Source organism: Anabrus simplex, chromosome 7 (assembly GCF_040414725.1).
Source record: "Anabrus simplex isolate iqAnaSimp1 chromosome 7, ASM4041472v1, whole genome shotgun sequence".
Classification (NCBI taxonomy): Eukaryota; Metazoa; Arthropoda; class Insecta; order Orthoptera; family Tettigoniidae; genus Anabrus; species Anabrus simplex.
The window spans coordinates 172548765-172575814 of NC_090271.1; the positions used below are offsets into that span (position 1 = coordinate 172548765).

The 27050-nt window shown below is 38.1% G+C and overlaps 1 protein-coding gene across 1 annotated transcript in view; it reads right to left on the reverse strand.

Moving 5' to 3' along the window:
• The window catches only part of Phlpp (PH domain leucine-rich repeat protein phosphatase), a 317236-nt gene that overhangs the window by 19499 nt on the left and 270687 nt on the right, over nucleotides 1–27050 (reverse strand). The window contains exons 12-17 of the mRNA XM_068228737.1: nucleotides 26342–26545; nucleotides 15152–15314; nucleotides 14929–15059; nucleotides 13472–13612; nucleotides 7586–7777; nucleotides 7176–7395 (exon numbers count right to left, since the gene is read on the reverse strand). Coding sequence (XP_068084838.1) covers nucleotides 7176–7395; nucleotides 7586–7777; nucleotides 13472–13612; nucleotides 14929–15059; nucleotides 15152–15314; nucleotides 26342–26545 — 1051 coding nt within the window. The remainder of the gene's footprint in view (nucleotides 1–7175; nucleotides 7396–7585; nucleotides 7778–13471; nucleotides 13613–14928; nucleotides 15060–15151; nucleotides 15315–26341; nucleotides 26546–27050) is intronic.

The following is a 27050-nucleotide window of genomic DNA, read 5'->3' on the forward strand; positions in this document are numbered from 1 at the left end:
TTTACTCTTATAGACATGTCTATATTCTGTCCATAAAGTGTGTGAAGTGCCAGTGTGAAAACATATTGTCTACGCATAGAAGGTGTTTGTCTGTTCCAATGAAACATAAAATCTTAGGAGTAGCACAGGAGGGAGGCACGGATTTGGCTTTTCTGGTTTAATTTCCCACATGTGCTGAATACCTGTTCAGCTGCTTGATTCCACCCATCGTGTTCACTCTCTCCCTTCCTTTATGCGATTGACATGCGTGGACCTACTTCACAGACTCCATTAACAGAGTACTGGTATATGTCTATATGTCTATATTCTGTCCACAAAGTGTGTGAAGTGCCAGTGTGAAAACATATTGTCCACGCATAGAAGGTGTTTGTCTGTTCCAATGAAACATAAAATCTTAGGAGTAGCGCAGGAGGGAGGCACGGATTTGGCTTTTCTGGTTTAATTTCCCACGTTTGCTGAATACCTGTTCAGCTGCTTGATTCCACCCATCGTGTTCACTCTCTCGCTTCCTTTATGCGATTGACATGCGTGGACCTACTTCACACATTAACAGAGTACCGGTATATGCTTCATTAAAAGAATAAAATCTACACACATGATATAAAAACCATAAGGTTTTGAAAGAATTAAATTTGTATTATTACAAGAGCTTAGCTTTCTATAGTCTGACATCACCTAAAAGAATTACATTAAAACCAAAAGATTAAAGCTAGGTGCTCAGCTGCACAGAAATGTGATACAAACTTTAATCTTTCCCTAAACTTGAGCAAAACAAACATTTTAAGGAATAATAATAATGCCAAGGGGATAAAGTGGCAAATAATTTACAGGGATTTGAATGACAAACTTAAACTAGATCAAAGGAAACAAACACATCTCAAGGTTGTGGAAATCTTAAAAGTTTTACCACCATGACAGTATCTGTTCAAAAACCACTTCACAGAGTAGAAGTAAATTCTTCATGATGCTGAAGGTATGTCATAACAAAGATTTGAAGGCACAAGTCTGAACTATCTATCAAGGAGCTATCTTCTATTGTTAGAGTAAGATTTACAAATTAGAAATGAGTTAACACATTTGAAACAGGCTTGCCATGCAAAGGGGAAAGAACATGTGGAGCCAGAAAAGAATTACCACATTTCATTGTGAGATGTTTAAGTCCAAAGATTGAGGAAAAAACAGAAAAATCCTGCACCCAAAAGAATTAGATCAAAGTTACATTATTACATTAGAGAAGGAAGCTGACCCTAATGAATGAAGTTCCCAGTGGAGCAGATCAACACCGGACCCACATCCGATCTACATTGGATCCAATGAGTAAATTATGCCACACTAAGCTGCATTCCTGGGAAGGAATGAATACCTGCACATTGGAAACAAACAGATCAGCAAATTGAGCGTGCAGGACTTTTGAACCATTTCCATAACAAAACAATGTTAGAATTTATTTTCAGAAAAATCTGTAGATGATATCATTGGAAGTTGCTAGTAGGAACACTTGCATGCTGAGTGTGTCCTACAGTATTTTCCACAAGTATGTTTCAATATTGCACCATATGTGGTAACAAATAAATAGCACATCAAATAAATGGATGATGATGATGATGCTTGTTTAAATGGGGCCTAACATCTAGGTCATCAGCCCCTGATGATAAAAGATTAGACAAAATGAAATAATAGATTCAAATTTAAAATTTACCCACTGACTAGGATTTAAAAAATGATAATGATGAAGAAAATGTTTACGAATTTAAAATAGACTGTGGATCTAATTTGCAATGCTTTTTTCCTATAAATTGATTTTTTTAAAACATTAAATTGTAATACATTTTAATAAGACACTGTCTTTGAAGTAAAATCATGTATTATTCAGCTTAAAAACTCAAATAAAATTAAAATATTAAAAAAACTAGCTAAAATCATAGTCAAAAGAGTAAAAGTATATTTAACAATAGGAGAAAACTTAAAAACAAATAAAGATAAGAACTTTATTATTATTATTATTATTATTAATATTATTATTATTATTATTATTATTATTATTATTATTATTATTTCTTTCTTTTCTTTCTTCGTTTCGGCCTGCTGTGGACCACGTTATTTCAACCGTTTGCATCCTTGAGCTTTAATTCTTCCCCAGTACTCACGCATTCTCGTTCTGTGAGCCTCCTTCCTTTCATCAGTCCACTTCTTACCTGTTTTTAACTTTGGCCTTTCTTGGAACCTCTTGTATCCCTGGAGCTTTTTCTGGAGAGGAGCACGTTTCTGGATGTCTTCGAGTGTGATTCCTATTTCTTGAAGGTCTTTTTCAACTTCGATAAACCAGGGTCCCTTGGTTTTCTTGTTAAGAAAGTAGGAAAAGATCCTATTGGTTTGTCTCTGTGTGCTCATGCGTGCTATATGGCCATAAAAATTAATCCTCCTTTTCCGAATCGTGTCCGTTATCCTCTCCATATGTTGGTACAGATTACTGTTGTGTCGTCTCCTGTACTCACCATTTTCTTTGATTGGTCCAAGAATCTTTCTCAGGATTTTTCTTTCTTTAGCTTCTAGCTTCTCCATCAGACCTTTTCTGTTCATTGCAAGGCATTCTGCTGCGTACAGTGCTTCCGGGCGTACAACCGAACAATAATGCCTAAGCTTGGCGTTGATGGACACTGATCTTTTGTTGTAGACATTCCTAGACAGCTGATATGCCACCGCCATCTTGTTGATTCTGCACATGATTGCTTCTTTCTCAGAGTTGTTAGATACTATCCACTCGCCTAAGTACTTAAACTTTTCCACCTGCTTGATTTTTCCCTGTTCCACAATGAGCTCTCTGGGGGCTGGCTTGATGTTGGTTATAAACTCTGTTTTTTGGAAAGAGATTTGGAGGCCAGCTTTTGCTGCTTGGATTCTCAGTTGGTTAATTTGTTTTTCAGCAGTATCTAGGGAGTCAGAAAAGATCGCTAGGTCATCTGCAAAAGCTAGGCAGTCTATGATAAGATCATCTTTCTTATATCCTATTCTAAGGCCATTCTCAACCTCTTCCTTGCACATCTCCTTGCGCCATTCCCGAATGATTTTCTCCAGAGCGCAGTTGAAGAGAAGCGGTGATAGTCCATCCCCTTGCCTAACACCAGTCTTGATTTCAAAGACGTTCGAAATTTCTCCCCTGAATTTCACCCTGGACGTAGTGCTGGTTAAGGTCTGTTGAATGATAGCTCTCGTTTTGTTGTCTAAGCCCATTTCCTTCAGAATGCGGAGGAGTGTGTGTCAGTCTATGGAGTCGTAGGCTTTTTGGAAGTCAACAAAAGTAACTACAAAATTCTTATTCCTGGATTTTAGGTACGACAGGACAGACTTAAGGTTCATGATCTGCTCTGCACAAGATCGTCCTTTTCTAAAGCCTCCTTGGTATTCACCCAACTGTGAATCAAGTTGCTCTTCTGCCCGAGTTTGAAGGGCTTTGGAGAGAATTTTGTATGTCACTGCGAGAAGGGAGATGCCGCAATAGTTGTTTACATCTGTTTTGTCACCTTTCTTATGTAGGGGATGAATCAGGGCTGCTGTCCAATCATTTGGGATCTTCTCTGTTTCCCAGATCTCGCGAATGATCTCAGTTAGTTTATCGATCGCCTTTTCACCTGCAGCCTTCCAGAGTTCAGCAATTATCGCATCTTCTCCAGGTGCTTTGTTGTTCTTTAATGATGTAATTATCTGTTTGATTTCCTCTTTTGTGGGGGGAGAAGAGTCTGGGTTGGGATGTCTGGATTCTTCAAAGGTGAATTCTGATTCTGGTTCTTTGCAGTTAAGAAGAGATTCAAAATATTTAGCCAAGATTTGGCAGTTATCCTTGTCGTTGTAGGCAACTTCTCCATTTTGATCTCGGAAGTGTAGACTTGGTGGGGTGTACTTGATGAGGTTGTGTTTGAAGGTTGTATAGAAATCCCTAGTATTATTCTTATTGAAGTCCTGCTCGATCTGTGTCAGTTGGTTTTTGTCAAATGTGCGCTTTACTTGGCGGATCACTTTCGCTGCATGTTTCCTAGCCTCCAGAAAGTCTTCATATCTTTCTGGATTCTTCAGGGAATTCCATCTTTGCCAAGTGATTTGTCTTTGTGTTATGGCTTCATCACATTCTTGAGTCCACCACGGATGCTTCTTTGGTTTCTTTAGCAATATTATTATTATTATTATTATTATTATTATTATTATTGGCATATGGCAACAAGTTAGATTCATATACGCAAGTATATAATATTTACAAATATACACAGACAAGAAGCATGTTTTATAGCAGAATGACCAGTTGGGTGATCCACTGTATGGCTTCCTCTGCTGGTTCCAAACAGTCACTCGGGCTCCCTGTGTAGGAACGTCGTGTACATTCACTTACAATATGGGGGATCGTCTGCCGAGATGCACCACAGTCGCACTCTGGTGATGAAATATATTTCCACTTATAAAGGGCATCCTTGGATCATCCATGATTTGTTCTCACCCGATTCAGAGTAGTCCAAGTCTTACGCGGTAGATGATGTCCACCAGGAAGATGTTCACCAGAAAAGATGTTGTGTAAGGAACTGTCTGTGGCAACTTTCCAGCGACTTCTGCATTCTTCTAAAGGGTGAAAATTCCCATCAGCCAATGTGGCAGCAACAGGCAATTGAGGGTTCATTTCTATCTTCTTGAACTCTCGTATGAGAGCATTTGATCTTCTTAAATCAGGCGGCATTATCCCTGACAGAATTGGGAGCCAATAAAGGGGTGTGGACTGGATAGTACCAGATATTAACCACATGCTAGCCTTCAGTTGAGTATCAATGAGTCTTGTGTATGGGCTATTCAGCCAAACTGGTGCACAGTACTCAGCAGATGAGAAAACCAGTCCCAAAGCAGAAGATCTTAAAGTCTTTGCTGATAAACCCAAACTTGAGCCACACAATTTCTGAAGGATATTATCATGTGTTTTGAGCTTTTGGGACAGATTCATAAGATGTTGTTTGTAAGATAATGTGCAATCAAGTGTAATGCCCAAATATTTTGGATACCAGCTGTGCCGAAGTTCACAATGACAAAAACGTATGTGAAGTTTAATGCCAGCTTGGAGATTATTCAGGTGAAAACATGACACTTCTGTTTTGTTAGTGTTAGGATTCAGTCACCATTTTTTGAAGTACGTTTCAAGTGAAATCAAGTCTCTTTGTAGCACTTCTTCTGTCACACTGAGGTCTTGATGTTGAGTGGCTCGTCATCATAACAGAATTTTTGTGATGATGTTTTTGGGAGATTGGAGATATACAAATTGAACAGTAGGAGACAGTACCGATCATTGAGGTAATCCATTTTTGAGGTTCCTTTCTCTACTCATACCATTTCCCATACACACTCAAAATCTTCTGTCATTGAGCATATTATTTATAACCTGCATGATGGTCCTACAGGGTATAATTCGGAGAAGCTTGTAAATTAATCCTTCCCTTCAGACTGTGTCAAATGCTGCTGTAAGATCAATGAATGCAGTTGAGGTCTTGCATTTTTCTGGAAACCTGCTTCAATGTGGGATGTCAGTGAAAGCACTGTCCCTCATAAAATCAATGATGAGGTCTATTGACTGCTCGTCATCTCATAGAATGAGGGAGGTGGTACTTGTACGTTTTAGACTAAGATGCAGATTGGCTAGGTCCGTGCACTCCATAAGGATATGTCCTATGGTCAGACGACTGCCGCAAGTACACACCGAGGAATCTTTTCCATTTAGTAAGCTGGAGTGCATTGCTATATCATGGCCGATCCGAAGAAAACATAATGCCACTGCTTTTCTCAGAGAGACATGAATTAATGGAAGTCTTCTAGAGGGATGGCCTGGCACTCCATCTCCCTATAGGACATTACCAAATATTTCAGCTGAGAACAAATAACACTGGCTAGAACCTTGTAAGGCAAATGGAACAATGTGACCACTTCCCTGGCAGCCTAATCAGCTAACTTGTTTCCTGCTTTACTCACGTGGCTTGGGAGCCATAGAAACGTAATTCTAGTGCTAACCATCCACAACACGGCCAGCAGGTCCTGGATCCACTACACAAGAAGGTCCATGGTAAACACGAATTGATAGACTGTTATGAGCTCAAGAAGTTACTACACAACAGAAAGTGGCGACATTCACTGGACAGCACTTACCGCAGAGCTTCAAGGACAGCATAGAGCTCTGTCGTGTACATGCTACAGGTTTCAGGTAGAGAAGAAAAGAAACCTCTTATTATTGACATTAAGTGCACAATATTCTTCCACTTCTGCCTTCAAATCATCTGTGTAAGTATCTACTGACCCTGGATACCGGCTAACAATGGGTATGAAGAGCTATCTACCAAGCAATGAGTTTTTATCGAGGAGTTGCAGAAAAAGATGGAATAGACACTTTTGCAGCAGCAAGAATAACTTTGATGAAATAAATTATATCATCATCTATGCTCTGGCTATTCAGGTCATTAAAGACAGCTTGGGGAGGAGCCTTGATGGATTTCTGTTTCAACAAAGTAAGAACAATTGGGAAATGGTCATTGTCACAGAGGTCATCTAAATAATTTTCACAGATCACTTGGTGCAAGACCATGACATTTGCATTTTAGACTTTTTTGTGAGCCTTTAGTACACAACAAGTAATTTTAAATAAAACAATATTATGCATTATCCAATCAACTGAAAAGTATCCAAAATTCAAAATTTTCTATAGAATTTCACACTGTCAAAAAACTAATACAAAGTTGAAGAAAACTTCAAACCCCTTTTTCTCAATAAAATTATTTTTGCAGATATCATAGTTTTGTACTAGCATGGTGATATGCAGAAAAAATCTTCTCACTGATGGAGAACTGTTGGAGATCAGGAGCAAGCAGAGTGAAGATGGAAAGCATGAAATATTTTCCAAAAATTTAATTTAACTGTGACTTTTATGGACCAATAGAAATTGATGAAGATATGCTAAAAGTTATACCCTCAGAAAAATATGTATGGTACATGAAGGAGCCCATAGTTGGACAATCTTCATATTTCTAATGTAAAGTTTGGGTAAGTTTATGTTTTACTAAAATCTCAAATTTGTCCTCATTTTTTCTTTCAGATATATCTAGTCCTAGTTAAATACAATACTGCATGTTACTAAATCTTGGAAGTATTTTGAGACATACTTGTGGACCTGAAGATGTGTTGTGTCTCCGGGACAGGTTTATGCCCTCTGAACGCCGACAGAGAACAGCTCCTGCCTCTCCGATGCTAGCTACTCGTAGGATGTAGCGAGGTCCTCCTGGTAGAAAGCCATTTGCTGTAGAAGTTGTGTTCACCTTGGTCCGTGTAATGTGACATAGTGTGGCACATACACCATACTTCTGACCCTTCTCCTTCAGTTCTCTGATTGAAAATAAAGAAGAAAGATTTTTACCTATAATTTGAAGTCTAACAGTATCAAATTGAAAAATAATTTTAAGAGTGATATATATTTCTTTTCTGTAGGGTTTTAGACACTAGTGAACAACACAGTATCACTCCTTGTAGAATATTTAGTTACCATCATATTCCATAAAGAAAGAAGTAGCAGTACCTGTGTGCTGATAGCATTGTGTACTTCATGTATTCATTAGCAGTTTCCTTGACTGTACGTTCTTCAAGTAGGATGCGAGGGACGGCCTTGGTGAGAATGCTTGGTACATCATTATTATTACCTCCATCAAACAAACCAAACAATCCTTCTGTGTTGCAAAATGCTGGCAGACGGATTTGAGTGACATATAACCTGGACAAACAAAGTGAATTTTCATAAGAACAACCAATATATATATAAAGCTTAGAGTTTGGTAATTATAATTCTATAATAAACTAAGATGGTTTGGACATGTAAAGAGGATGGAGGAGAAAAACCATGAAAACAGATGATGGAGATTTAAGTTCAATTCGATACAGAGGAGTGCAAGAAGAAGAAACCTGGACTAGGACAAAATGATGGAAGAGGAATGGTGGAGAAGTGTCATACATGCCTGACCTGGCAGAAGCAGGAAAAGGGAAAAGGATTATGAGGATGATGATGACGACGATTTATATAAATATGAGGCAATATAAATAAGATCAAAACAAACTCTGTTTCAGACATACTTCATTACTATAATAACTCATGGTCTAGTAAGATGATAATAATGATAATAATATGATGTGCTCATAGAATAGTTTCTTTGAAATATGGTTCAAGAAAACTAGGAAAGAATGAGAAGTGAGGATAAGTGATGAATTTGGGAAACTAATAGAAAACTGTAATTAGGGCACATCTGTGAAGACTTGTGCATCTTAAACACCTGTTGTCCCCTTCCCTGTGTTTATCTGTCTTTCCTCTTATCTCACATTTCCCACAAGACTAAAAGATCTGTCAGTATGGTCGATCATTGAGCGATGAAGCCTGCCAAGTTGAAACTGGGAAGGAGAAATGAGCTCAGTGGGCATGAGAAGAAACGTTCTTCTCCTCATAGATCACATATATATTTGAAGATTTTAATGTATAAAGATATAGAGATTATCCTCGTTCTTTTGCATTTTCATGTTTGTCTTTAACTCCTTTTCAATTAATCTCTCTTCCAATGCTGACATGTCATTGTGTTTATCCTATTATGTGTTTCATTACTTATTCCTATCTTTCTATGTATGGTATATATTGTCTGTGTCAAATGGTAAGCTTTTCCGTTTTGGTCATTTCTATGAAGTAAAAATATTTTGGCTTAATGCAAGGGATATTTAACGCAGCGAAATATTTCTGAGGAGGACAGTGCACTGAGTGGGTGGCATAACACAACATGACCACAAAGCAGCTACTTGGTTTGACAATTCCAAATAGCCTCTCAAAATCAAAACACTTCCCGTATGACACAGATTATATTCTCCATTGTGTGTTTACTTGTTGGGAATACATGAAGGCATATCGTTGGTTTACTCATTGTACAGATGGTCATCTCTGGTGTTATTCATAGTCATCTTTAATCCAGACTAAAGCCAACTTAAAGCAAACAAACATTTTCTTATTCATAGACATCTTTTCGCGTTAGTCCGAGGATGATCCGGCTTTAGCCCATAGTAACTTTAGTCCTGGTCTAGAGGTAGTCTAACCGAGGACTAACTTCACATACAACCTCCATGTTGCGGAAGTTGCAGTTAGATCGCGAAATAAGGGAGAAGAAAAGACATATGAAAATGTATGGAATATGACTGATTATCTTCCTGAAGTACAACAATACCAGTTTTATGACTAGATATAGTTTTATGAAGACTAATACTAGAGATCTGACAGCAGTTGTGCGTCCTGACCTATATGAGCATGCAAACAATAGGCCACTAGGCTCTTACCTCATTACGCAAAGTTCCCTGCTGAAGAAGAAGGAAGATGAGCAATGACAAAGTTTCACGATTTTACTCTGTTTCCTCAAATAATTATTTGAATTGTATTAGTCTATTAACTGCAGCAATGCCCTGTATGACATGCGTAAGTCAACTAGTGTGGTGGCCATGATTGTTAAGGCGCTGAGTTTGTATTATGGTCTGGCAATGTAGTTAGCCAATTTGAGTCCTGTAGATCAAAAATATTTTTACTATCAGAATATTGGCCAGCAGGATAGTGGAGGTGGTGGTATACAATTTCTTATCACCAGATTGCATGCCAAAAGCCTGGATTAAATTCCAAACCTCTCCGCATTGCTCATATGGAGTGAGGGCATATGACACTATTGATGGTGATTCATCCGTCAGATGGGGACGTAAAAGCTTGAGCAGATCCCTTTGTGCTATTCAACAGAAGTAGGCTATGTGCTTCACTCCCCATCAGTCGTAATCATCATTATAAATTTGTTCTAGGTCATTGGGACCATTGATGGAACACACATTCGGATTAAAATTTCTGGAGGGGAAAACGCACAAATTTATATTAACAGAAAAGGATGGTTTTCTTTAAATGTTTAGGTAATAAAATTAATAAACCAAACAAATCTCCATGGCAAGCCATGGCCTACCAAGTGACACTGGATTAAAAAAATCATCAAAATATATTTACCCTGCATTTAATCAGCTAGCTTTAACAACTGACATGAATATGGTCTATGAAATCATCTTAATTTTTTGCCTGTCACATTATTACCACCAGTACATTTGCAATATCAGCATGTTATCTGTTGTATGGATACACATTGATATGTAGGCCCCTGTTCGGGTATGGAATGATAACTTTTACGCATCATTCATGATATTATCAAATGCTATTAAAGTTGACCATGCGGTTAGAGGCATGCGGCTGTGAGCTTGCATCCAGGAGATAGTGGGTTCGAATTCCACTGTTGGCAGCTCTGAAGATGGTTTTCTGTGGTTTCCCATTTTCACACCAGGCAAATGCTGGGGCTGTACCTTACTATCTGTGTTGGTGCAATGTAAAACCACTAGCAAAAAACAAAATAAATTAAATAAATTTATAAATGCAAAATCATCAATAACTGGGAAGATAATATTAGCATAAATATGTTTTCAAGAAATTGAAGAAAATGAATGTATTTTCTCTATATTTGAACTAGCAAGATACCTGTGCTTTGCTACGGTATTATACTGAAATTTATAATTGAATGCTTAACATTTTATGTATAATCCACCAAAATTTGCGATCTGATGGCAAAGTTCCTCCCATTTTTCAATCTTTCTTTCCAGCAATCGATTTCGTACTTCCCGGGCTAGCTCCAGGTATTCCGTCTGGTCAGTTGGGTCCCTAACAAACATTTTTAATATGGATCAAATCGTTGAGGAGATCCGGCGTGGTATCGTCTTGGGTGCCTTGGCAGTACCGAACCTGTGGCCGGACTGGATTCGTAGTCATTACCCTGTCAGGACCCATTTCCAGTGCGGTCCACACATTTTGACGACTGTCCAGAACATTATTATTATTATTATTATTATTATTATTATTATTATTATTATTATTATTATTATTATTATTGTTGTTGATGTTCTGGAATCTGCAGCAAGATGAAAGACTTGGCGCTACTTGGTGGTAAATTAAATCTGCCGCCATTGTCATTGTTGACAATGTGACCAGCACCATTGTCACACGTAGACAAGTGGGTGGGATTTCTGGTGATACGAATGATATACTTCCGTGCATTATTGACCTTGCATTGTCAATATCATTCCTATTGTTTATTTCAATTGTGTTAAAATTTTTATTTATATACCAGGAGAATCTACTGTAATCTAACTTTAAGTACTCCAAAGGAAAACATGGCTCTTGAAAATGAACCCAGAAAAGATTAAAAATGATCAGTTTATGATCAGAATCAAGAATATTATGAACAGTAAAATCAATTGGTATCAACTCCTTTTGCACCCCACAGCTGTTAAGTTGATTCCCCCCACCCTAAAAAAAGAAGTCATGTTTCTTTATGTTTAAAAAAGATTCCAAATACCAATGTTCAAGTCTGTTACCTTCAGTTTTGAGATATAAGTATCCCCATAAAAGAATTCACTTTTTTTCACTTCCTTTCACACTGCCCCACTCCCCTTAAGTGAATTTTCCGGGAAAGAATACTTGTTTCTTTGTTAGTAAAGGATCTTCTAAATACAAATTATCATGGCTGTAACATCTTCAGTTTTTGAGATATGTGTCCTCATAAAAGGAATTCAACTCCTTTTCACCCCCACCTCCCAAGATGATTTTCCCCCCAAATCTTTTTTTGTTGTTGATTATAAAGGAGATGCAAACACCAATTTTCACATCTGTAACAACTTTAGTTTTTATTAGATGTAAGTATCCTCATACAATTTATTCAATTCATTTTTCAATCCTTTTCCCCCACCCCTCATTGGATTTCCTGACATCAAAGGAATACATCTTTCTTTACTTTTAAAGCAGATTCCAAATACCAATTTTCACGTCTGCAACATCTTTTGTTTTTGAGATAACAGTATCTTCATAAAAATAATTCAACTAATTATTCAATTTCCCACCCCCACCTTTAAGTGGATTTCCAAAAACAAAAAAATATGTATTTCTTTATTAAAGGAAACTCCAAATACCAAATTTCACGTCTGTAACGTCTTCAGTTTTTGAGATATCAGTATCCTAATAAAAATAAATCAACTTCAATTTCAGTCATTTTTACCCCACACCCAAGTGGTTTTTCTGAAAACAAAAAATACATGTTCATTTTTAATAGAGATAAAGAATACCATTTTTCACTTCTGTAACATGTTAAGTTTTTGAGATATACTGTAGACATGCTCATTTTAAAATTTCACCCCCTTTTTAGTTCCCCTTAAGTGGAGTTTCCAAAAACAAATCACCTATGTTTCTTTACTTTTACAAGAGGTTCCAAATACCAATTTTTTTTGTCTGTAACATTTTACATTTCTGAGATATACTGCAGATATAGTCTTTCTAAAAATTCACCCTATTTGTCACTCTTGTTTAACCCCAAATAATTGGATTTTCCAAAAACAAAAAATACATGTTTCTTTATTTTTAAAGGATATACTAAATATCAATTTTTACATCTGTAAATTAAAATTTTGAGATATAGATACTCATTTTAAAAATTCACCCCCCTTCTCACCCCCTTAGTGACGGAATATCAAAAAATGCTCCCTTAGCGAGCACCTAAATTTTAATATAAATGTATCCTCAAAATTTCATTTCTTTATGTCCAGTAGTTTTGGCTCGGCAATTATGAATAAGGTCAGTCAGTCAGGACATGTTCTTTTATATATCATCTTTGCCAGGACAAAACCTCCTATGTGATATTATTTTTGTAGATACTGTATACTGACCCGCAGCACATACATTATGAAGAGCGAGAATGCCTTGACAATATTCACACAATATTGCACCTTAGATGACAGATCCTTACTGGCCAAAGTTCTAAGCTAAAATATTTCTCATTGGAGGTTTCGTCCCGGCAGCGATGATATATGGATTTGTGGAAGTAGATTTGATTTTCCACCACTGGTAATCCCTTCTCCACTCATGGAAAGAAGAACATATTTTCCTCTCTGCTCCTGTTGGTCTCCCAAATATTTTTTTCGAGGTCTATTATCAGTCAGGTCTGCATGTATGAATAGGAAATGAACGCGAGTTGTTACTCAGTTGTTTCCGACGTCTTGGAACACGGTCAACAAGATCTCCATTGCAATACATCAAGTCGGCTGTGCTCCATTTTGCAAGTTCTGTGCATACTCACAAGTAATTTGCAATGCTTGGCAGCAGTGTGCAAGGTTGATCTCCAGACTGACTTAGTACGCACATAATACAGGTCTATGAATAAGGTATTCTTGGTACGTAGTTAGTCCCGCCTTAGTCCGGACTAACTTTAGTCTAGGCTAAAGTAGGACTAGTGAATGTTTATGAATAGCACCCCTTAATCCTACATATTCTGTTAAAATTATTAATTATCTAGTAAGAAATGAACAAGAGACAAACCTTTCTCTCAGGCCAGCTGTTTCTGAGAAGCCAATCTTCCAAGGTGGCTCCAAGTCACCACCACCCTCATGATATGGCGTTGATGGAAGACATGTCCGATTTTGACCTGATACATCTACCAGGCTCATGGGACGTTGGTTTCTGTTCAATAAATATCAGACAAAATGCTAGCATATTTACATTAAATTGCAAAATTAAGAAGAGGAATTACTGAATTAATTCTTAAGTTATAGGTAGTGTGTAACATATAGTACCGGTATCATAAATTCATAAACAAATGTGCTGTAGGTATGATATATTCTACTAATAAGTGGCTAATGAAATGAATGTTATCTGGATGGGGAGGAGTGGCTGTGACCTTAAAGTATAGTCCTAGTATATACTTGGGAATCCATCTTCAGAATGCAGACTATGAGGTCTGAATTTGCTGTTTCTCGAATACAAGGTTTAGGGCTACACAACCTGTATTTGAGGTCGTCAACCACCTGGATTTTTCTCGGCCATTTGGAATATACATTTGTCTATCATTCGAAATCTAAACTACTTTCTGGACTCTATGTTATCTAGTATTATCTTCTGTAAATGGGATTATTTTGTATTAAATTCTATCAGTTGAGATTGTCATTAAAATGCACATTTTTGTAAATTATAGTGTGATGAACGAAACATAATCATTGCCAAAGATGAGTAAGTGCATAATATGCAGTAAAGAAAAAAAAAACCAGTTTCCCCTTGTTGTGTCAAGTTACAACTTCTGTTTCTTCCTCTTTAAACCACTTGACATTTTTTCATATAAGCATAAGGTTAGTTGGCTTCTGAAAACAACGGTGGACAATAAGAATTATTTTGGTCCAAAAATGCCACCTCAGAATGAGGACATGAGTTTACTTACTTTATTAAGCTAATTTAAAAAATTTTGAATTCATAAATTGTTTACAAATGTTTCATATACTGCGCTGTACTGTACTGTACCCATTGGTGTTTAATTTATTACAATAAAATTTTGAATTTGATTTTTCAGATTTTTGCTTATCTGAATGTCCCCTAGTTCCAGTTGGTCCGGATAATCCAGTTCCTACTACAGTTGTCAATCACTCAGCGTACAGATATTCGATCTCAGAATATGACGGTTGCTTAATGCATCATTAGCAGATCCTTCCCTGTATTTAACATTCAAAGCTTCTACAACTACTGTAGTTATGCCATTATTAAAAAAAAGGGACAAATGGGACTGGAATTAATAAAAAGGGACAATTTAGCATCCCGTTTGAGTTTCATGGGGACAACGAGACGACAATCTGATAAATGGACAGTCCCATTAAAAACAGGTTGTCTTGTCACCCTATTATAACCATACATGTCCACAGCACAATTTTTCTGCAAGCAAGTGGCCATTCTATGTTTCTGTGCAGTGTTATGTGAATTTTAAGGGTCCTTGTATCAATGATCAACTGTACCTGTAAACTTGGAACTGCCGAGGGTCCACATATAGCCTGGTGTTGCATGAGAGATCGAGAAACTGCAGCTGAGGAGGAACAAGTGTGGCCAGATTTATTCTGTCCAGTTGGTTGTGAGCCAGGTCCAAGACCTATGCAGAAATAGTATTCATAGTGAAGGACACAGGCGTACATGGAATTCTCGGAGAAATATGCTGTAATATTTCTTATGCAGTCATCCTACCTTAAGTGATGTCATCTTAGCAAAGCAGGGGCTTGTTTGTAGTCTATTTGAATGGACTCTAAGAACTCTTAAGTGCTCCAGGTGGATGATGTTTTCTGGTAAATACTGCAGTTTATTTCCAGAAAGAACTAATTCCTCCAAATCCTTCCACATTGCTATGCAGCTGAAATATGTGAAAATTGGCACAGTTACATTTTGTTTATTATGCACTTGAACTTACAAATGTGAAATAAGAGAAAATATAGTTTCTCCAGAGGCTTATTAATACTTTTAATCTGGATCTGAAAAAAAAAAATCTGAGTAACTGTTAATCACAAAAATCATTTTACACCTGTAAGACCTCTCTTTCATGGTGATTATTATGAGGAGAATGATTTATTAAATTAATCACAATATAGTAATTTTATATTTTATTATAAAGATAATTCAGATTGTCAAAACAATTGAGTGATATGTGCATTTCTTGCAAAACGTTCCTCATTGTGACAAATAATGTTACTAGTTTTACATCCGAATAACTACTTTTGCAATACTCTTAGATGCTGAGATGCTGGAATTTAGTCTCCCAGAAGTTCTTTTACATGTTAGTAAATCTTCAGACATGAAACAAATTCAAATTCTGCTGGGCTGAGCCAGGATCAACCTTGCCAATTTGAGCTCTACCATCTGATCTCCTCAGCCCAGCCCCTGATTTGTAATTAATTATTGGTTGAAATATATACTTTTTACTTTGATAATATGTGTGATCTACTTAGATTTGCTGATGTTGAAAGTTACAGAATAGATTATCATAATTATGTATTCATATATTTTATTATAACAACATAAGTTATGGAAAATAATAAACATGTGCAACTCAGACCTTATGTAGTAAAAAGCTAGGAAGATTAAAAGGTTCTTTTTCTACTTCTGTATTTGCCCTATGTTGCTAGTCTTTTACCACCTGTATTCTTTATCTTTTTGTGACTCTTCTCTTTTCCTGTGTTTAATTGATTTTCTTCTTACTGTTACCATCATTGGCTGCTACTCATTTCCAAGTATAAAACTTCTTCTGCCTGCAATCCACTAGCACTCATTGCTGTTTGTGCATGTAGTGTACTTTTGATGACTGAACAGGCCAGTTCTAATGTGAAACATGGAGATACACATACTGTAAGTGATGGATGGAGGAGGATGAGGCTGCATCTGACAGAGTCTTTTAACTTCTTCATGCCTGTGATGTTCTTGCTCAAACTGTTCAACAGCAGCAGAGGTGGCTAGGTGTTAAAGCAAATGATCTTTGGCAAGTGTGTACCAGGTTTGAGGCTTGAAATTTGGAAATCACGGAAAACGATTTTCACGGCTGCCAACAGGGGGGGTTTGAACCCACTATCTTCCGAATGCAAGCTGAAAGCTAAGTGACCCAAACTGTGTGGCCACTTGCTGGATTTGTGGTCATGTGCCTGAGGAAAGTTCCCCATAAAGGAACTGGTGAGGAAGCCCAGTGTTCCTCATACGGCAAACATGCCCAGTCCACCGAAAATGATTGCCAGTGATAAGGGATTCTACACTGCTCATGGATGCTTTCTCAAGAACTACAAAATTGGAGACATGGTTCTCTCATTTGATATTTAAGACTGAATGGAGTTCCAGACGATGAAAACGTTCACGTTTCTGAAATGTCATGGCAGCACAGAATCCATGGTTTACATCCATGGAGTAACAGTGTGATGATGAATGCTTTATACACCATGAGTTTGGTATGAACTGTGAGGTCTTTATTCCTGAACACCCAGTTGGATAGCTGACCAAATGCCAAATGAACAACATGGAGTCTGTTTTCCACATTTTCTTCTGAGGTGCACTGTTTAAACAAAATGCTCCCAAGGTATGAGGGGCTGCCTGGCCAAGGTGGTAAAGACGTGCTCGGTTCACCTAAAAGGATGTGAGTTCGATTCCCAGTCAGGAAGTCGAAAAATTTAAGAAACAAGATTTCCACTTCTGGAGATGCATATGGTCCTGAGGTTCACTCAGCCTACACCAAAACTGAGTACCAGGTTAATTCCTGGGGGCAAAGGAGGCCGGGCGTAGAACTAATCCCATCACGTGCTGAGGTTACGGGTAGTGGAAGCCTTTACCTTCCACCCCTCCAAGGGCCTTCATGGCCTGTACAGAGATGACTTTGCTTTGCTTTGCTTTTGCTCCCAAAGTATGAGAAGAGATCTACCTGTTACAGAATTACATCTGAGACAGAGACATTGAACTCTGCAAGGCTAGTCCCTGGAGCAGGTTGGGCAAGGATCTTGTCTTTTTGTGTGCTGATTGTGTGGCCAAAACGATCATATGTGCTCTTGACTGCTGCAGCTCCCCAGGGGTAAGAGCAGGTGATGCAGTATCATCACCATACTGCAGTTCATACATCAGTTAAGCAATGTGAACAAAATGTTGTCAAGTTGAGGAGACTTCCATCAAGACGATACCTTCAATTAAAGCCAGAAGTGTTGGTACATGATGAATCACAAAACATAGCAGCCGTGTACAGAGCAAAGAGCACTAGGGCAAGTACACATCCTTGCTTCAATCCATGTGTGATAGGAAAAGCATTCAATATGCTTTTCTGATGGAAAGTCTGACCAGACATACCATCATAGAGTGCTCAAACCATGCCAACAATTTGTTACGGAGGAAGCCATACCTTTCAGTGTTAACTCAGTTAATGTAGAATAACTTTAAAACTTTTCAGTCTCTTGAACACTAATGACAAACACCTTTAAACACTGTAACATACCTGTAAATATGCTCACTATTAAGCAAAGAATGACATTGATTCTATCACATCACACCTTTTTTAAATTGATGAAAATTGTCTCAAAATACTGAACCATTTATGTTTAAATTCTGTTTATACTTTTAATATTTCAAAGTCAGAACTTGTATTAATGACATGCTCCAGTAGTAAGTTCTTGCCAGTCCAACAAAGAGTACAAGTAGCCTGTCCCCCTGTGGGTGGGGGCAGTAGAATAACACCCATGGTATCCCCTGCCTGTTGTAAGAGGCAACTAATACGGGCCCAGGGGCTCTTAACTTGGGAGCATGGGTTGGTGACCACAGGGCCTTCAGTTTGGTCCTGGTATTGCTTCCACTTACTTGTGCCAGGCTCCTCGCTTTCATCTATCCTATCCGACTTTCCTTGGTCAACTCTTGTTCTTTTCTGACCCCAATGATATTAGAACACTAGAGAACAAGGAGGTGCTCCATTTTCACGCCCTTCATGGCCATGGTCTTTCTTTGGCTGATATCTTCATTTTTTGAAGTGTTGGATCTATTCCATGTTTCCCTCTGATTAGTGTTAATAGAGGATGGTTGCCTAGTTGTATTTCATTTTTAAAAAAATCACCACCACCTGTAATGTCTGCCAGCTGGCTACTTTGTAGATAACTTTCCATTACATCATGTTCCAGGGTGTCAATGGCTTCTATGATACTTGTTTCTTTACACTGAACTGACACAGAGCAACGACAAGGCTAGGAGCTGGAGGGGGACATTTGTGACCTTGATTAAGGGCTGCTGATAATGGGGTTCAAACCCACTATCTCTCAGATGCAAGTTCAAAGCTGCGTGCCCCTAACTGCATGGCCAACTTGCCTGTATTATAATCATATTTTAATTGTTTCGGAAAGTATATAGGGGTTGTGTGATGAGCATTTAATGGGCTGGCTACTTTCCCAGTGAATTTGCTGGTGCCATCAGCACCATTTGTGGAACAACAACAACAACAACAACAACGACAACAGCAACAGCAACAGCAACAACAACAACAATAATGAAGGTACTTGATCAAGATAGTCGAACAATTGCGTCCTTCGAGATTTAGCACATACTCCACTATTTTTCAGCTATTATATTGCTGACATTCCCAGCACTCAGTCAAGAAAATTTGGCTATGCAGATCATGAATAGGTTTTAGTATTTCACCATGCATACCTGAAAACTGCAGAAGTAGTCCTGACAAATGATTTAGCTATCAAGAGAGAATATTTCCACAAGTGGAGACTGCCTCAATGCATCTAAAGCAGAAGTGTCAATACTCCATCTGAATAACAGACATGCAAACTTACTGCTTACTTTGAAAACAGGCACCTAAATCATGGCAGATACCCTAAACATCTTTGTGTAATCTTGGACTGGACTTTGTCTTTTAAGGAGCATTTGTCTAAATTAGCTGCCAAACTTCTTACTGGAACAACATATTACGAAAGTTGGTACTTCACAGGGTTCCTCTGCAACCACACTACAATCCTCAGCATTAGGTCTTGTGTACACCACTGCCGAATACTACTTTCCTGTTTTGCCTGCACATGCAATACTGGTGGATAGGCAGTTAAATGAGTCAATGCATATTATTATGGGCACCATGAAATCAATCCCAATCCACCTCCACACTGTTCTGAGCCCACCAAGCGCTACGATGGAGAAATGCACTTGTAAGGGAGTACAAGAAAATCTTGCATAATCAAGACCTCCCAATCCACTTGAGACATTGAAGATCTTCATACTAACTGGCTTTGTTCCTGGCACCCATCACTTGCAGCAGCTGAACATCTAGTACCTAAGAATTTTAGTCTCATGAATGACTGGATGCGATTATGGATTCTGCACTCTTCTCTTCACTGTCAGCCCATATACATTGCAGACCATCGTCATGGTTTTGATCTGCCACAAAGAATGTATATTTCTGAAGAGAATAAGAATGGGTCATTGACCTGATGTAAAAATGGGGGAAATTATACTTACTGGAATGTGACTGCAGTGCGAGATGGCAGACAATCCAAAACGTAACCCAAGAGAGCCCTTTAGGACTGTACTGTGACTCTGTGGAGTTTTTGATGGCAATTGGTGGCAAATATATTTTAAACATAGAATTTTTGATTGGTCAATCAATCAATCAATCAATCAATCAATCAATACTGATCTGCATTTAGGGCAGTCGCCCAGGTGACAGATTCCCAATCTGTTGTTTTCCTAGCCTTTTCTTAAATGATTGCAAAAATATTGGAAATTTGTCGAACAACACCCTCGGTAAGTTATTCCATTCCCTAACTCCCCTTCCTATAAATGAATATTTGCCCCAATTTGTCCTCTTGAATTCCAGCTTTATCTTCATATTTTGATCTTTCCTACTTAGAAAGGCACCACTCAAAGTTATTCATCTACTAATGTAATTCCACGCCATCTCTTCACTGACAGCTGGGAATATACCACTTAGTCAAGCAGCTCCTCTCCTTTCTCCCAAGTCTTTCCAGCCCAATATTTGCAACATTTTTGTAATGCTACTATTTTGTCGGAAATCACCTAGAACAATTTGAGCTGCTTTCCTTTGAATTTTTTCCAGTTCCCGAATCCAGTAATCCTGGTGAGGATCCCACACACTGAAACCATACTCTAGTTGGGGTCTCACCAGAGACTTATATGCCGTCTCCTTTATGTTCTTACTATAACCCCCAAATATCCTCACAAACATGTGAAAAGATCTGTACCCTTTATGTACAATCCCATTTATGTGATTACCCCAATGAAGATCTTTTCTTATATTAACACCAAGGTACTTACAATGATCCCCAAAAGGAACTTTCACCCCATCAGCACAGTAATTAAAACTGAGAGACTTTCCCTATTTGAGAAACTCACAGCCTGACTTTTAACTCCATTTATCCTCGTACCATTGCCTACTGTCCATCTCACAACATTATCGAAGTCATTTTGCAGTTGCTCACAATCTTGTAACTAATTTATTTGTACAGAATAACATCATCTACAAAAAGCCTTATTTCTGATTCTACTTCTTTACTCATTTCATTTATATATACAAGAAAACATAAAGACCTTGAGGAATTCCCCTCTTAATTCTTACAGGGTCAGATAAAGCTTTGCCTACTCTAATTCTCTGAGTTCTATTTTCTAGAAATATAGCCACCCATTCAGTCACTCTATTATCTAGTCCAACTACACTCATTTTTGCCAGTAGTATCCCATGATCTACTCTGTCAAATGCCTTAGATGGGTCAATTGCGATACAGTCCATTTGACCTCCTGAATCCAAGATATCTGCTATATCTTGCTGGAATCCTACAAGTTAAGCTTCAGTGGAATATCCCTTTCTAAACCCGAACTGCCTTCTATCGAATCAGTTATTAATTTTGCAAACATGTCTAATATAATCAGAAAGAATGCTTTCCCAAAGCTTACATGCAATGCATGTCTAATTGATTGGCCTAGAGTTTTCAGCTTTTTGTCTATACACAGGGGCTAATATCGCATTCATTTGGTATACCTCCTTCATGCAAACAATAATCAAATAAGTACTTCAGATATAGTACTACATCACAACCCATTGTCTTTAGCATATCGCCTGAAATCTTATCTATTCCAGCTGCTTTTCTAGTTTTCATCTTTTGTATGTTATTGTAAATTTTGTTATCATAGGTAAATTTTAATACTTCTTCAGTATTAATCATCTCTCTGGACATTATCCTCATAACCAACAGTCTATAGATACTGCTGACTGAATACTTCTACTTTTTGAAGATCCTCACATACACACTCTCCTTGGTCATTAATGATTCCTGGAATGTCCTTCTTGGAACCTGTTTCTGCCTTAAAGTACCTATACATACCATTCCATTTTTCACTAAAATTTGTATGACTGCCAATTATGCTTGCCATCATGTTATCCTTAGCTGACTTCTTTGCTAGATTCAATTTCCTAGTAAGTTCTTTCAATTTCTCCTTACTTCCACAGCCATTTCTAACTATTTCTTTCCAACCTGCACCTCCTGCTTAGTCTCTTTACTTTTCTGTTATAATATAGTGGATCTTTACCATTCCTTACCACTTTTAAAGGTACAAACCTGTTTTCATATTCCTCAGAAATTGCTTTAAACCCATCCCAGAGTCTGTTTACATTTTTATTTACTGTTTTCCACCGATCATAGTTACATTTTAAAAATTCCCTCATGCCTGTTTTATCAGCCATATCGTTGTAGCCGAATAGTCCTACTTTTAAGACCTTCCTTTTTATCACATTTACTTTTATCTACAACAAAAACAGCTTCTTGATCACTAATACTATCTATTACTTTGGTTTTCCAGCACCACATCCAGAATATTCTTCTCTAGTTGGTTTCATCACTTTCTGAATCAGCTGTCCTTCCCATATTAACTTATTTGCCATTTGTTGGTCATGCTTCCTGTCATTCGCATTACCTTCTGAATTAACATTTGGTGAATTGAGATCGCCCGCTACAATCACATTCCTTTCCATATCGATTCCCACATAGCTGATTATCTTATTAAATAATTCTGAATCAGCGTCAGTGCTACCCTTTTCCGGTGTGTACACTCCAAAGACATCAAGTTGCCTATTATCTTTAGTTATGAGCCTTACACCTAGAATTTCATGTTTGTCATCTTTAACTTGTTCGTAGCTTACAAATTCTTCTTTCACCAGAATGAATATTCCCCCTCCTACCGTTCCTATCTTATTTCTACCATACACACTCCAGTTCCATGAGAAGTATGAAAGACTGAGGCAGAAAGGATTCATAAAAGAGTGAGGTGGAAGCCTATGCGTCAAATACTTTAATATCACTGAAAGTGTGATGGCCTACAATGTCAGACGTCCCTAAAACTTATCAACAATAATATTACACTCACTGACTATTGTTGTTAGTTGAGATGAGTTAAGGTGAATTTTCTGTTGCCACTCCTTTCCACTAGATGGCATTACTGCTGTAAGTATACAAAAACTAGCCCGTCAACGATGGGTATACCAGCTAGTTTCAAATAAAATCATTGGCACATTATTGGTGTCCAGTTGATAGCTGTAGCACAGATGTTGATATTGATTTGTAACAACTTATTTAACATTACAGCTACAAGCTGGCTTACTGAGAATCCAGATTAGCAAGAGAAGAGTGTATTATAAAATGAAGTCCCTAGTAGGAGCCTGTTTATGTTAGTGCAGCTAATTTTGAGAACTACCAAATGGATTTTGATGCAGCTTTCAACATTGTATATACTGTAGCTTTTATACAGAAAACTTCAAGTGGCTGAAACATTAATCTATAAGAAAACAGAGCTGAACAGTAGTGATTTTAGTGAAAGAAGTCAAATAAAATACAGCCATCTGAGTGCTTTCTTGGCATATTCATCAAGGGTTATGAATTTCATGTTGTTGGTCCGTATTGAACTGGGAATAACATATGAATAGTAACACAGTAAAGGTTTCCACCTATTCAATACTATATGTATTTACAATATTATAAATTACATGGAACTAGTTTCGACCCACCTAGGGGTCATCATCAGCCATATTAAAGCATACATAAGTTTTTGTCAAATCCTAAAACATGTTATTTTTAACTGTAATAATTTATAAAGTGAAGTGTGGTAATGAGATGAGAAATGTTAGTATGGTACAGGTGAGTAGTAATTAATAATAATACGAGGAATATATATACAAAGAAGTTTGGAACAAAGTACAAGTGCGGTGCTTAGTGTTGTAAAAATATAAACTCATGGATATCAGTAGTCCTCGTACTAAAGAATACAATGTAAAATAACACATATAAACATATATACAAGTATATACAAAGTCTGGAGAGTAAAAAGTGATACTCTTTTAATGCCGAGTCGGCTTGACACTGATCAGCTTAAGCAGAGAAATTAGGCATTTGGTGTATTAAAGCTGTGTTGACCGGCTGCGTTGTTGATAGTTGGACGTGAAGTTATTTTTGAATTTCTGGTTAAGAAGAAGGTGAATACTGCGCGTGGATGTATTAATACTCAGTTCTTAGTGGAAACCAAATTGGACCTGTTAAAATGGAGAAAGCCGGTAAAAACAAAAAACGGAGATAGGAAAAGGTTAACATAAAGTGAAAGGACGCTTATCTCGCGCTGCAGTGTGTGTAGTATAGCCGATGGTGTGTGACTGGTGGCGGGAAGTGAAATGTGGGCAGAGAGGAGGGCAGGCACATGCGGGTTAGGAAGGGGTTAGGGAGAGTGGGGGTGGCTTGGGGTGGGGTGGGGGTGGGAGGGGGAGGACAAGACCAGCAGTTTTTTAAAATCAGGAGTTTATAGGATCAAATGCAACACCTGTGAAAAATCCTACATTGGACAAACCGGAAGAAACTTCAATACCAGATACCACGAACACACTAACGCAATAAAATACAACAGGTTTTCAGCCATCGGCCAACACATGCATGATTATAACCATAATTTTACCAATATCGAACAGGACATGGACATCCTCGAATTAGCAAACAAGGGCCCTTTACTCAACATAATGGAAAATAACTACATACACCTAGACCAATACTTCAACGCCAGTCACAATCTCAATGAAATCTCAGAGAAACCCAACATACTCTTCGATCTATTCATCACTTTCCTCAGAAACAATAATGTAGCCAACCAAAACTCAATCCTTAGTCTAATCAAAGGTACTTTTCCGAGACAATTACCCTTTCTCCCACACCCTTCAGCCCCGCCTTAAGGCTCCCCCCCTCCCACCCCCACCCCGCCCCAAGCCACCCCCACTCTTCCTAACCCCCTCCTAACCCGCACGCGCCCGCCCTCCTCTCTGCCCACATTTCACTTCCCGCCACCAGTCGCACACCATCAGCTATACTACACACACCGCAGCACGAGGTAAGCGTCCTTTCACTTTATGTTAACCTTTTCCTATCTCCGTTTTTTGTTTTTACCAGCTTTCTCCATTTTAACAGGTCCAATTTGGTTTCCGCTAAGAACTGAGAATTAATACATCCACGCCCAGTATCCACCTTCTTCTTAACCAGAAATTCAAAAATAACTTCACGTCCAACTATCAACAACGCAGCCAGTCAACACAGCTTTAATACACCAAATGCCTAATTTCTCTGCTTAAGCTGATCAGTGTCAAGCCGACTCGGCATTAAAAGAGTATCACTTTTTACTCTCCAAACTTTGTATATACACTTGTATATATGTTTATATGTGTTATTTTACATTGTATTCTTTAGTACGAGGACTACTGATATCCACGAGTTTATATTTTTTACAACACTAAGCACCCCACTTGTACTTTGTTCCAAACTTCTTTGTATATATATTCCTCATATTATTATTAATTACTACTCACCTGTACCATACTAACATTTCTCATCTCATTACCACACTTCACTTTATAAATTATTACAGTTAAAAATAACATGTTTTAGGATTCGACAAAAACTTATGTATGCTTTAATATGGCTGATGATGACCCCTAGGTGGGTCGAAACTAGTTCCATGTAATTTATAATATTGTAAATACATATAGTATTGAATAGGTGGAAACCTTTACTGTGTTACTATTCATATGTTATTCTTGGCATATGTTGCCTAAACTGTTAACTCTAGACCCTCAGTGAGAGAGAGTGCATGCACGTGCGCTCAGAAGCATTGTTGAACATAAGCTCTTTAGTCCAGGACAGTACGTACCAATCTGTAAGAGATAGCTCTCAAGAAGTGTCTTCATGTTTTAAAACAACCCCATGGTAGAACAGCCCCAAAGGACATTGGCCTACAAAGCACCATCGCTCAGCCCAAAGGCCTGCAGATTATGAGGTGTTATGTGGTGAGCATGACAAATCCCCTTGGCTGTTACTCTTGGCTTTCTAGACAGGGATCCCTATTTCACCATTAGAGAGTTCCTCAATTGCAATCTCATTGGCCAAGTATACCTTGAACCAGTCCTCAGATCCAGGCAAAAATCTCTGACCTGGCCGGGAGTGGAACCCAGGGTATCTGGGTAAGAGGCAGGCATGCTGCCCATATACCATAAGCTGGACTCTTTATGTTATAGTGTGCAGTAAAAGATCAAACTTAAAATTATAAACCATATTTTGAGATTAATCATATAATCTTCATTGAAATAAATTATTAACTCAATAATCTTATCGATAGAAATACCTTTACATATAGATTTGCATGAATAGTTGGGGAGTCATCGTCATTTAAGTGAAAGCACAGAAATTTTAGACATTTGCATGGGGAGAAGGGAGGGTGCTAATAGGCAGGCAGTCAGAAGGACCTTGAGAAAACGTCACACTGAGCTAATATTGTCTGCAAATTTTCTTCCATGCAAAGCCAGGGCAAGTTGTTAGTGAGATGTAATGCAAAACGTACCTTTCTGGGAGGGTATTTATACAGTTATAAGCTGCATGTAGTGTCCGCAGGTTAGCAAACCTTCCAATCACATCTAAGGCACTGTCTGTTAAACAGTTTGCTGTGAGGAACATCTTCTCTAGCTGGTGGTTTGAACATTCTGAAGGCTCAGGCCCAACTGGAAGCTCACATAGTCGGTTGTTGGAGAGATTTAGCACCCTCATTCTGAAATCAGTAGTTGAACACTATATTTCACCTTCAAATATATATTTTAAACATGCTCTCAATGAAAACAATGTTTTGATTTCAGCAGAATCCCAGTAATTTAAGCTAATTGGGGACCATGCTCCCTCAAATTACAAAAATCTATGATTGCACAGAAATCAGTGGTGTATACTGAGGGCTACCAACGCTATCAGTGAAGCCCAAACCTCAAATGAGAATGATGGAAATCTAAAGCACATTATAATGTAAGCATCTGACACTGTTCCATTTACGAAACTCTTAAAAAACGTTGCACATATTTCTGAGAGCAAGGTATTGGAGAAAGATATTGCAGCCCAGACTCTGCGTACCTCTCCCCTCAACCCACCTCCTGCGGCTTGCTGATGTATGCTCGATTGGTCCGGGGACCGGGGAGATAGGTATGCTAGGCTTATGTCTATCAGATCACCACTGCTAACTAACAGCAATGCGTTCCTCATCGTATATACTTCCTCACCAGGGGCGT